The sequence below is a fragment of the Leuciscus leuciscus genome, assembly GCF_965113295.1.
Source record: "Leuciscus leuciscus genome assembly, chromosome: 20".
Classification (NCBI taxonomy): Eukaryota; Metazoa; Chordata; class Actinopteri; order Cypriniformes; family Leuciscidae; genus Leuciscus; species Leuciscus leuciscus.
This window is the reverse complement of record NC_138744.1, coordinates 20,441,625-20,453,880: the sequence shown is the minus strand read 5'-3', so window position 1 is coordinate 20,453,880 and position 12,256 is coordinate 20,441,625. Positions and strand designations below refer to the sequence as shown.

The window sequence follows — 12,256 nt, the reverse complement described above, 5'->3', positions numbered from 1 at the left end:
TTGTACTTTAGTACCAAGTTAGTACAAAAATAAAATTATACGAGTATTTTTTCTATATCAGAAGTATGTAGAAACATACCTACTCAATTCGATACTCATTTCTCTGTCTCACTAACAGACAGCTGCTTTTGAACACTTGTGTTCCCATGTGAAGGGCGTCCGTGCCGCTTCATATCTCAAGATGATGCGTCATCATGAGATTTATTTGACTTTTAATAAAAGATTAATACATTTATTCAACAAGGACACATTTAAAAGATCAAAACATACTTAACTTATAAAGACATTTAAAATGTAACCTAAAAAAAAATTAAGCACTGTTGTTTTTATGTTTGTTCTGTTTTTTTTTTTTATATACATTTTGCTCTATTGCTCATAACTTGTCAATTTTTTTTCTTGATTTTATTACCATTTACTTGAATTATAATTTGAAGCAGTATTTGCTTAATTGACATAATTGGACTATATTCCTTTGTTTTATTTTAATTTGTTAATATTTATTTTAATTTAACTTTTTAAATAAAAGTATGTTTAGTAGTATATTCATTTTTGCTGTTACCGAGATGTGTTAATTTATTGATATGCTGAATTTTCATCACTTTATATAACTGACATGAGATACAGGACTGTTCAGAAGTTTGGGGTCATTAAATAAATGATTAATGTATTAAATAAAATAATACCGCAAGGATGCATTAAATTGATAAAAAGGGACAGTAAAGACATTTAATTTCATAATATTACAAAAGATTTCTATTCCAAATAAATGCTTCTTTTTTTTTTTTTTTTTTTACTTTCTATTCATCAAAGAATCCTGAAAACAATGTATCATGGTTACCACAAAAATATTAAGAACCACGACTGTTTTCAACTGTGATGATAATAAGAAATGTTTCTTGAGCACCAAATCAGCATATTAGAATGATTTATGAAAGTATCATATGACACTGAAGGCTAGAGTAATGACTGCTAAAATTCAGCTTTGCCATCACAGGAAAAAAATACATTTGAAAATATATTCAAATAGAATTTGATCAATTTGACTGTTAATTCAATTTGATCAAATAAATGCAGCCTTAGTAAGAGACTCAAAAACAACAAAAAAATCATACTGACCAAAAACTTTTGAACGGTAGTGTATATAATAATAGTCCGAACTACAGCATGATTATATAATATAACTAGTAATTATATTCTTTGATTACCTGTAGGGTGGTTTCTCTAGCGGTCTGTCTCCACGGCCCGTGCAGGTCCTCTGTGGACATGATCATGAGGTCACGTGTGTCGCCCTCAGCACTGAGTTGGATATGGCGATCTCAGGGTCAAAGGTCAGTTTAAATCAGGCCATTTCTAAAACCTCCCTTCAGGAGCTGAACTTTATTGCATTGCCATCAGGGTTGATGAGTTTCCTCTCATTGCTGTCTTTGTCTCTCGTTCAGGATGGCACAGTAATCATGCACAGTGTGCGTCGTGGACAGTACCTGCGGACCCTGAGACCACCGTGTGAGAGCTTCGTTCCTGCCCCTGTGGCGCACTTGGAGGTCGGCATGGAGGGGCACATAGTGGCACAGACTGTTATGGAGGGCCGCACGGCTGGAAAGGTGCTGATTGACTGCAGACCGACCACTAAACACTGTTTGTCAAAAGAAGTTGCTGTCGGGCGGAAACCTTGTATCTTAATTTTTCGTCATTTTTATTTTTCCCCATAAATCAATACTCTTTAAATCTGTCTGTGGGTGTTGCAAATCTAACCAATGAAAAGTATTAAAAAGAGCTTGTGACAAAAGCTTCTAACTCCATTGGTTTCTCAAACTGTAAGTCAAACCTCATAACTCCACCCACCTCTATTGTGATTGGCCAAACGCACGCGAAACACCAGCACCCGCCATTTTTTAAAACACACAGATTATAGCCTATGTATTTACTTTACAAACTAACTCTACGAACATGGAAAACAGTGATAGATGGGCCTCTTAACCTTTACGCAGAGGAGAAAATCCAACCCAACTTTGAGGGGACCGAGGGAAACATGATTATGTATTTCTGCTCAGCTAGCAACACTGGACATCAACCACACGGCATACGCTAACAACTTTACATTACTGTCGACTTTCTATGTATAACAGTTCTATCTAATAACATATTAGACAGGACTGTTAGACACTGACCGTAAACTAATGAACACGGAGGATGCGAGCACTGTGTGGCTCTGGCTGGCGTTCTCAGCGCCGTTAAAATAAAGGTCACAATAAGCGCGACTTACGTCACTTCCTACTGGCGGTGCAAATGCAACCAGGAAAAAGTTCCTAGGGGGACCATTAGTTCTTGGGGAACCACCCTGGTAGCTAGTTCCCAGAATTAAGTGTGAAACTACCCGGTGCGAAAGCCCCTAAAATAGTTATTGTAAGAATGGAAATTAACACATTATAAAAATGCAAAAGAAATGATAAATAATAATGAATTTTTTCTTAATTGTTTTTATATGTAGGTCCATTAGAGCAGTGCTTCTCAACCCTTGACTTTGGGCCCTGTTTTTTTACTGTTACATTGATTGATTGATTTTATTTTATATTCTTTTCTGCCTGTAGGAGAAGTACGCACTGCATGTGTATTCTGTAAATGGCTCTCTCTTAGCATCTGAGACCTTGGATGAGAAGATTTCAGCTTTGCACCTGGTGCCTGACTACCTCATCGTGGGCACACAACAGGGGAACCTTCACATTCGAGACTTGTACAGGTAAACACACCTCTGACGGTTATTGTACACTATCGTTCAAAAGTTTGGGGTCAGTGTTTTTTAGTAGAAATTAGTACTTTTATTCAGCTAGGACACATTCAATTGACCAAAAGTGACAGTAAAGACTTTTACATTGTTACAAATCAATTTGTTTCAAATAAATACTGTTCTTTTTAACTTTTTATTCATCAAAGAATCCTGAGAGAAGTCACAGTTTCCACACGATAATTAAGCTGTTTTCAACAAGAAATGTTTCTTGAGCAGCAAATCAGCATATTAGAATGATTTCTGAAGGATCATGTGACACTAGAGTAATGATGCTGGAAATTCAGCGGTGCCATCACCGGAATAAATTTCAATTAAAAAAATTGTAAGAATATTACTGTTTTACTGCATTTGTGATCTGATGAATGCTGCATTCTGAATGCCCCTGTGTGAGCATAAGAAAAAAGAAAGAAATGTTCAAATCCTACTGAGCCCAAACTTTTTAACGGTAGTGTAGGCGTACAGCTGTCCAGCTTAGCACAACCTGTTTGATCATTTTTATTTATTTATCTTTATTGTAGAAGAATTCTTAAATCCTTTGTGTCATCACATTAAATCTTCAGCAGCTGGGTCCATGTTTACTTCTCATTCCCAAGTCTCTCTTTCTGTGTGTGTGTGTGTGTGTGTGTGTGTGTGTGTGTGTGTGTGTGTGTGTGTGTGTGTGTGTGTGTGTGTGTGTGTGTGTGTGTGTGTGTGTGTGTGTGTGTGTGTGTGTGTGTGTGTGTGTGTAGCTTAAATCTGGCTGTGGCGCCCTTGGCCCTGAAGGTCCCAGTGCGCTGTGTGTCTGTCACGAAAGAGAGCAGTCATATCCTGGTGGGCCTTGAGGATGGCAAACTCATTGTGGTGGGAGCAGGGAAACCAGAAGAGGTGAGTGAGTTTGAGAGGGTCTGTATGTGGAAGGGTTTTTAAGCCATTACGTTTTTACTGTTTGAAATAGAATGCATGCTACTCATTAAAGGAGTGACCAATGAAACTGTCACCTATATTCTGTGAGGTTACAGTGTTAGTACTTCAGCATAAAATTGACAGTCACAGTTTACTGTTACACTACAATATAAATGTTTGGAGCTGGTATGTTTTTTTTTTTATGTGTTGTGCTCTTATGCACACCAATGCTGCATTTATTTGATTAAAACAGTAATAATGTGACATATTGTTATAATTTAAACTAACTGGTTTCTATTTTAAATGTATTTTAAAGAGTAATTTATTCTTCTGATGGCAAAGTTGAATTTTCAACATCATTACTCCAGTCTTCAGTGTCACATGATCCTTCAGAACTCTTTCTATTATGCTGATTTACTGCTTAGTTCACCCAAAAATGAAAATTCTGTCATCATTTACTCACCTTCAAGTTGTTTCAAACCTGTATGAATTTCTTTTTTCTGCTGAACACAAAAGAAGATATTTTGAAAAATGTCGGTAACCAAACAGTCCATCAACCCCATTGACTTCCATAGTATTTTTTTTTTCCTACTATGGAAGTCAATGGGGTCCATCAACTGTTTGGTTGCTTGAAACAACTTGAGGGTGAGTAAATGATGACAGAATTTTCATTTTTGGGTGAACTATCCCTTTAAGAAACATTTACTATTATTATCAATGTTGATTTTTTTTATATATTTTTTTTTTTTATATTAAATAATAATATTTGTGTGGAAACAGTGAGACATATTTTCAGCATTCTTTCATGAATAGAAAGGTCAAAAGAACAGCATTTATTTGAAATAACATTGTAAATGTCTTTACTGTCAGTAAAGTAATACAAAAGTATTAATTTCTTCAACAAAAATCCCATTGACCCAAAACGGTAGTGTACATTTTAGTGTAACAGTTAGTAAACTTTTGTAAATATAGTAAAAATTGTGTAAAACAACTTTAAAATATAAACTTTTAAAACAATTTATATATATATATATATATATATATATATATATATACAGTGAGGAATACCCTAAAATGTAATATTATTCATTATTAGCTCATGTTAGTTCATAATATATGTACTGTTAAAATGTTTTACTGCACATGTAGAAAATGAATCCGCACCTTCTTTTCTCAAGAATATTTAAACCTTTGTCTTAATTCAGGTGCGATCAGGACAGTTTTCCCGGCGACTGTGGGGCTCCACACGCAGAATCTCCCAGGTGTCCTCAGGAGAGACTGAATACAACCCTGTTGAACCTCCTGGTAAATGAGCTCCACGTGTCTTCGGCAAAACCTTTGCCTCCACCGTTCCTTCAGCACTCGTCTGGTTTCCTGCAGTTCCAAAACAGAGATTGGGAAGAAGAGAGCATAATGGGAACAGTTGTGAACATCCAAAACATGCACTTTTTTATGAAAAGGGAACATTCTTCTTGACAATGCAATGATTTATACTGCTTTTAACAAACAAACATTCCAAAGATTTTTGATCAGGTGAATCAGGCGGCAAACCTTTTGAGCGTTGGCGGCTGAGACTGAACTTTAACTTTAAAAGCAGTATGTTCTGTCCTGTGAATCACAGACTGGTCTGGAGACCGAGGCACTGTAGCTCAGCGTGATGGACTTCGTCTCTGTCACTGAGTGACAAACCGTAATCACCTGAGCCGTTTAATAGTATAGTAGATCTTCCTATGCTGATTTTTGCTTCTGCTTTGCTGATCACGGTCAGCACAGCAACACTGGTACTCCATCTGACACTTGAAAACCTTATATTGAGCTATGAATCCAGATTTATCCATGGGACAGGCACCAACAGAGATATTTTAGCTCTGTGTTTATATGTGGGTGTGGGTGTTTGTATTGCTTTGCACGGTTACTTGCAGATGCTTTGTATGAGGCAATAATAATGACGATAAAGATCCTTTCACTCTTGTCCGACGATGTGAAGCGCTTTGAGCCCTACTAAGTCTTGAGACTTGATTCAGTACCACCAGTGCCTTAAAACAGGTAAACAATATAAATGTTCATAATTATGATTGATTATGACATTATATATATTAAAGGGATTGTTCACCCAAAAATTTAAATTTGTCATCTCTGAGTCACCCTCATGTCGTTCCAAACCTGAATGACTTTCTCCTGCAGAACACAAAAGAAGATATATATATACATTAATGCTGTCAGTTGATTTTAAATTTCTTTAAGTAATCATGATTAATATTTTTTTTCTGGGGGGGGTTAAATTAGTAATTATAGCGATTCAACATCACAGTATAATAAAAAGCTATAATTTTAACATTTAATAGGCTTTAAAGAAAAGCTACTTTTAATTTTAGTGAACTTAAAAGAATATTTACATAAACCCATTTTAATAAATGTTACATGTCGCCACAGAAACAAGTTATTTTAGTTGTTTTTGGATTATGTAACCTTGTATTTTAATAAATAAGTTTGACACCAGCATTTTACATACCAGTGAAATGTCATAATTCTTGATTACAATTTCTAACAAAAACTGTTAGCCTAACTACGAAAAAGTTCAAAATGTAAAGAGTCAGAAAAATTTTTTTACAAGAACAAATAAACTATTTTAAAAATAAATTTAATTACAATAAATGTAATAAATTACATATATTGAAGAATCGTCTTTTGTTCCAATTAAAGTCAATGGGGTCCAAAACAACATTGTATGGTCAAAAAAATATTTAGGAACGGCATGACGGTGTGAAAATGATCACGTGGTTTTAATTTAGAGGTGAACTATCACTTTATTTTAAATGATGATATTCTCCATACTCGCACTGGGTAAATCTTTAATATCCTGTTATGTGTTATAAAAAAGAAAGTGCCTTCCTGTCAGTGCACTGAGGGATTCGCACAGCCATCACAAATATCCTCTTAAATGTTAAAGTCAATGAGTGCACTTGTTTGTTCTTCCACTGTAGGGATAAATTGCACTTGAAATGAAAAGCTTTTGGTTTCTTTTCATATTTACGATATGGTTTCAGAGCATCCTTGGATGCCGCTTAATGTGCTGCATTTCCAATCTCATTTAGCCTACACAAAATCTAAATCTTAATAGTTATCCACTTTTGAACTTTGCAAAGTGCCTCAACTGTGTTCTTCACTGTAATTATTAAACTATTTGTAATATGTGAAACATATGCCAGCTAGTCTTAATTGCCCTGTGAATGTGTCTGTTGGCTGGGGCCACAATTCTGTCTATGTTACCATTGGAATTTTTTTGTCTAGATGTTTTGGGGTTGTTGTTTTTCTCTTGACGCACTGAATACTTTGAAGGCTGTGCTGTATGAGTGGTGTCTGGGAGACACATGGGTTTCGGACACATCTTGCTGGCTTCTCTGGGATGGTTGCGTTCAATCTTTTGCTCTGTTGCTGGATAGCAAAGTCAGCAGAGACAAAGGGAAGCACCGAGCACAACGGCCAGCGGTTACACACTGTTTAAAGGGGGTTTTTTTCCTGGTATTTACTCACATTTGTATTGTTCTAAACTCATGACTTTCTTTCTTCAGTGGAATAAAATTGTACTGATCGCTCTTTTAGAACGACAATGACTGAGGACTGAGTCTTTCAAGCTTCAAATAGGACACAAAAGCACCATAAAAGTTGTCCATAAAACTTGCATATTATATATTAAGTTGTACAATATGCGTTGTGTTAACAACAAACTAATATTTAAGGTGTTAATCGCTGAAAATCTTCCCCTCTGGTGAGCTGTTAACTGCTGTGACCGGAACACACGAGTGAGTTTGATTTACGAACGAATCTTTCAGGCTTTGTGAACTGGATCATTCACTGAACAGTTCAAACTCAAAAGAACAATTTGTTCATGTTACACTCAAAAGCATTGATGGTTTCATGAAGAATCTTTAACATCCATGGACCTTTCGATTCCAAATAGGTTCTTGATGTTTAAAATGTTCTTTGCAAGAATTCTTTTTTTTTAATTAAGAACTCTCAACTGAAAGGTTCTTTGGGAAACCAAAAAATATTTCTCTATGGCATTTCTGCGAAAATCCCCTTTTGGAGCCTTTATTATGAAGAGTGTAATGAATAATGACTTAAAATTCCACACTCAAAGCTACTGTATAATTTTTTTATATGGCTCTTTTTTTAATGCTTCAGTCAACATTCATTTTAACTGCATGAACGAGAGTAACTAGAGCGACTCTTCAAAATCCTCTTTTTGTGTTTGACAAAAGAAAGAAAGTCATACAGGTTTGGAACTTCATAAGAGTGAATAAATGATGACAGAATTTTCATTTTCTTCAATGAATTATTCCTTAAATACAATATATCACTATCACTCATAGTTTAAACTGCCACTGAAACCATTACTGTAAGATTATGTAACTTAAGGGAGTTTTTTTTAAAGTGTGTATTATTTTTCACTGTATTTCCCAGCTACACACACACCTTGAGCCTTGAGAGTCTGTCTTGTTTGAGTTTAGTCTTAAAGATTGAATGATAGAATTTGATTTGTGATGAGAAACTGAAGCCATAAGAGTTTAAGTCCCATTTTTATGAAACGCTTACGACTAAATCACTCCATGATTCTTTTTATGTAAAGACTATGATGTTGTCAAACCGGTTGAATTACGTTAAGCTTCATGTCTGTTCGAACAAATGATGGCTTCAAAAGAGATGTAAACAACCATTCTCTGTTGAACACATGCCCATTTCTGCTTGAGTGAGTGATGTGTTTGTGTAAATGTATATTGTTTCTTTTAATTAAATATATTAGTCTAAACAAATTGACTTGAGTTGTGACTTATCAGAGTTGTTTTAGTATTAGGTTTAGGGAATTCGTTTTTTTTGTTATATTTTCTGTTTTCATTTTAAATTTCCATTAATTTTAGTAAATGTATAGTTTTTATTACTGTTTTTAATTTATTACAATTAATGTTTATTTCTAGGATTTTTTTTATGCTTTTAGTTTTAGTTAACTATAATAACCCAAATAATATTTTTAAATAATTTATTTTAAATTACAATTTTTTTCAGAAAAAGGAAATATAAAAACTTATCATAATTGATCTTACATCGATTTTTTTTCCCTCCTCAGTTTGACTCCTTTAAGATCCTAAAAAAGGTTATTTTCTTTTCTCAAATCAAGTCTCAGTTTTTCCCTGACGTCTCAGCCTTTTATTCCCTCCTCCTGTCCTGACGTGTTAAACCCTATTAGAGTTGAAGAGGTCACAGTTACACCACATTTATCTGAGCCGGGAATCCTTTGATCTCTCAATGGGCCGAGCATCCTGTTGGCTGAACCATAAACACCCCAAGGGGTACGTTTGAGTGGACGACTGGGAGGGGGGGGAGGACTCTGGCATGGAGGGATGGAATGCGCCTCTTCCAGTCACTACATGCAGCGGGACAGAGAGGAGATGGGATGTGCTGGTTATGGTGGCAATTCTGTTCTGATCTGGGTGGATAACAATGGGAGGAGGGCTTAACACCTTGCTCTTAGTAGAACCAGGCATCTCCCCTCCACCCCCAAAACAAGAGGTGGGGGAAGGGGTGTAGGTTAAAACGTCTTGACAATCACTTGTTGTCTGGGTAGTTCCTGAACCACAACAACCTGCAAACAACCACAAAGCCTCCCAGTGTCCCCCACCCCCTGTCTCTGCGTTGTCAGGCCGTGATCATCTTCCATCTTTCAAGTATTATTATTTCTTTGCTGTGATCTGCAAATTCACACTCTGGTAACAGGCTGCCAAAGTCTTTGCATCTTTGGAGGGTTTATAGTCTTGTAATTTACAGTTCTCTGCTTCTCAGGGTCTGTTGACCATGATCCAAAGACTAAAAACTACTTAATGACTCGGGACTCACTGACATGGGTGTTGGCCTGATTACTCTAAAGATAACTATAATAATAACTATATTAGCATCCACACCGAGGCCTATAACATTGTTTTTATTTTAAGCATGCACTGCAGTTATGTCGCTACATGTTTTTATCATTCATCAGCCAAAACAAATCGTTCTGAAAGCGATTCCAACAATAGCATTCCTCTGTACCGTTATATGTTAGCTGTGATGTGGACTTTCCCTATTCTCATTATTAAAACTCTATTGTTACCGTTATAGTTGTTTTACTCTGTGTGAACAGGCCTTAAAGGGTTAGTTCACTCTTAAAGGGTCAGAGGTCACTCTTCCGCCAAAACTAGACTCACGGACAACCGTTACCGGATTATGATTATAGTTAATAAAGTTATAAATATGGATATTTTTCTTACAAAAATGCATCGCTTCGCTTCAGAAGGCCTTTATTAACACCCTGGAGCCGTATGGATTACTTTTATGATGGATGGATGAGCTTTTTTGGGCTTCAAAATCTAAGGTACCATTCACTCCCATTATAAAGCTTGGAAGAGCCAGGATATTTTTTAATATAACTCCGATTGTGTTTGGCTGAAAGAAGAAAGTCACATACATCTGACTTGAGGGTGAGTACATTTTGGGATAATTTTGGGGTGAACAAACCCTTTAAGTAAGACCATTTTTGGGTTGTTTTTTTTTTTGTGAGAAATATGAACATCTGAACTGTTTACGTTTTGTCAAAGTTTAAATGTGTTTAAAAGCTAAAATGTGAGATCACTGCAGTTCGTAATACAATAATCTGATTTCTTCCATATTTTTCAGAAGCTGCAACCAAAATTGCATACTAAGTAGCTACTACATTGGATGAGGAGCATACTTCATGTTAAAAACGTATGTTGTATAGTGTGAATGTGTGTAGTCTGAATGCAATCCGGATGTACTATATTCCCCATGTTGCCATTGACACTTGACTTATGGCGTCAGTTGGTTTGCTTCACTGCCATTCACGACTTCACTCCTGTGGCCTCATGGGATAGTAGTTTCCATGGGTGCGTCTCAGTCGCCTCCCTAGTTCAGTAGTCAGGGCACTGATCAGACAGTCGGCCATTTTAAGAGCTGTCTCAATCGCAAAATCCTTCCAGTGCACTGAAACCTTCGCTCCCTAAAAAGTCCCACAATGCACCGTGAAAACCAGGGAGCATCAATGCTTGCATGTTCTCTTACTGGAAATGATGAAGAGTGAAACATAAATCGTGTGAGTCAACACTACACATAACGTTATATCTCAGCATAAACATTGTTGTATACATTTTAAACTGTATATTAAACTAACCATGTTTCTAACATCTAACCTTATTTAACATCTAACATGGGAACAGGATGTATTGTACGAAATCAGTGGAAAACTTGTGACTTTGACTGTGTGCGCATATGTATGTGTAAAAATAACATAGTTTGGGAAATGAAACTAGACAGTCTGTTAGAATCTTGTTATTAAAAAATGAAGTCATCATTAAAACAGTTTGCTTGTGCCAGTGACAGAGGAAAAAGGTTGGGGCTTTTGAACCAATTGAACCAATCATATTGAAGGTGACATGTTAGTCTTATTTGTTTTCTCGATTCTATAAAAACTGTTGTATCTGTGTTTTACGGTGGGATTCTCAATGGATTTTGTCTGAGATCCTCCGGCTTAGTTTCTTGGGAGAGATTCCCTGAGAACTGCTCGGGAAGATCTCCTGGCCGTGATTAAAGCATTTAGAGGACATTTGCTAAGGTCTGTTTGTCGATTATTACTGCTGCGCAGCAGGTCAGTTTAGGGAAGCAAGTTAGTTAGAAACTCGGCCAGTTGTCGACTGAAGACGCAAGAGCTAGAGTATAAAGGTTATTAAGTGTCGATTTGTAGACACTCTGTGTCGATCAGTAGACGCAACAGTTTTATTTATTAAGTGTCGATTTGTAGATGCTAGATAGTCGGGTTAAGGGGAAAAATCCACTACAACATAACATACATCGCTAGACAGGTAGCCTAGTGAATATAATGTATCTAACATTTATGGCTGAAATGTTGTATAGGGATATGTAACAGTCAAAGTATCATAATGTACTTTTAAATAAACAATTAATGTCAGCAAGATTTATGTGCGGCTGTTGTTCATAAATACCAGTAGTGAAGTTGTACATTGAGGACGTTGCCGGAAATAGAGCCTTCACTGTCCCAATGTGTAGTGAGTGAGTCAGAGTCCTTACCAGTGCCCGAATTCGTGTACGCAATATACTGATTCACAACCTAGGGAGCTAGGGAGCTGATTGAGACTCAGCCCATCATATGCACATCAGAATCTCACTGGAAGCAGTAGGTCCTCCGAGTACAGTGTACTTAATGTAATATTCTGACAAAGGGATAATCTTTTATTTAAGACACCAGAAGTTATTGTAAAATGGAGCCTCAGTGAAGCTGTTACTTTGTTGGGCAAAATCACCCTTTTATGTTTAAACCTAGCTACTTCTAAAGCTATGTTAATTGTATGTTAGATAATTATGTTATGTTTATTAAAGATATCAAATGGATTGAACCTATTTAAAGAATATTCCAGTTAGCCTACTACAGTTTTACCTGCAGTAAATTTAGCTGCCAAAAGTAATTTTTATATTTGATATAATATCTAAATCTTAAAATTGACGTTATTTTTAACAAATTGTCAGCAT

At 36.1% G+C, this 12,256-nt stretch overlaps 1 protein-coding gene across 3 annotated transcripts in view; it reads left to right on the top strand.

Moving 5' to 3' along the window:
- nbeal2 (neurobeachin-like 2) overlaps positions 1 to 7,278 on the top strand; it is an 87,657-nt gene extending 80,379 nt beyond the window's left edge. For all 3 annotated transcript variants that reach the window (XM_082149948.1, XM_082149949.1, XM_082149950.1), the window contains 5 exons: positions 1,212 to 1,328; positions 1,440 to 1,601; positions 2,589 to 2,737; positions 3,514 to 3,649; positions 4,873 to 7,278. In XM_082149948.1, coding sequence (XP_082006074.1) covers positions 1,212 to 1,328; positions 1,440 to 1,601; positions 2,589 to 2,737; positions 3,514 to 3,649; positions 4,873 to 4,980 — 672 coding nt within the window. In that variant the 3' untranslated portion in view covers positions 4,981 to 7,278. The remainder of the gene's footprint in view (positions 1 to 1,211; positions 1,329 to 1,439; positions 1,602 to 2,588; positions 2,738 to 3,513; positions 3,650 to 4,872) is intronic.
- Positions 7,279 to 12,256: the final 4,978 nt, after the last annotated feature.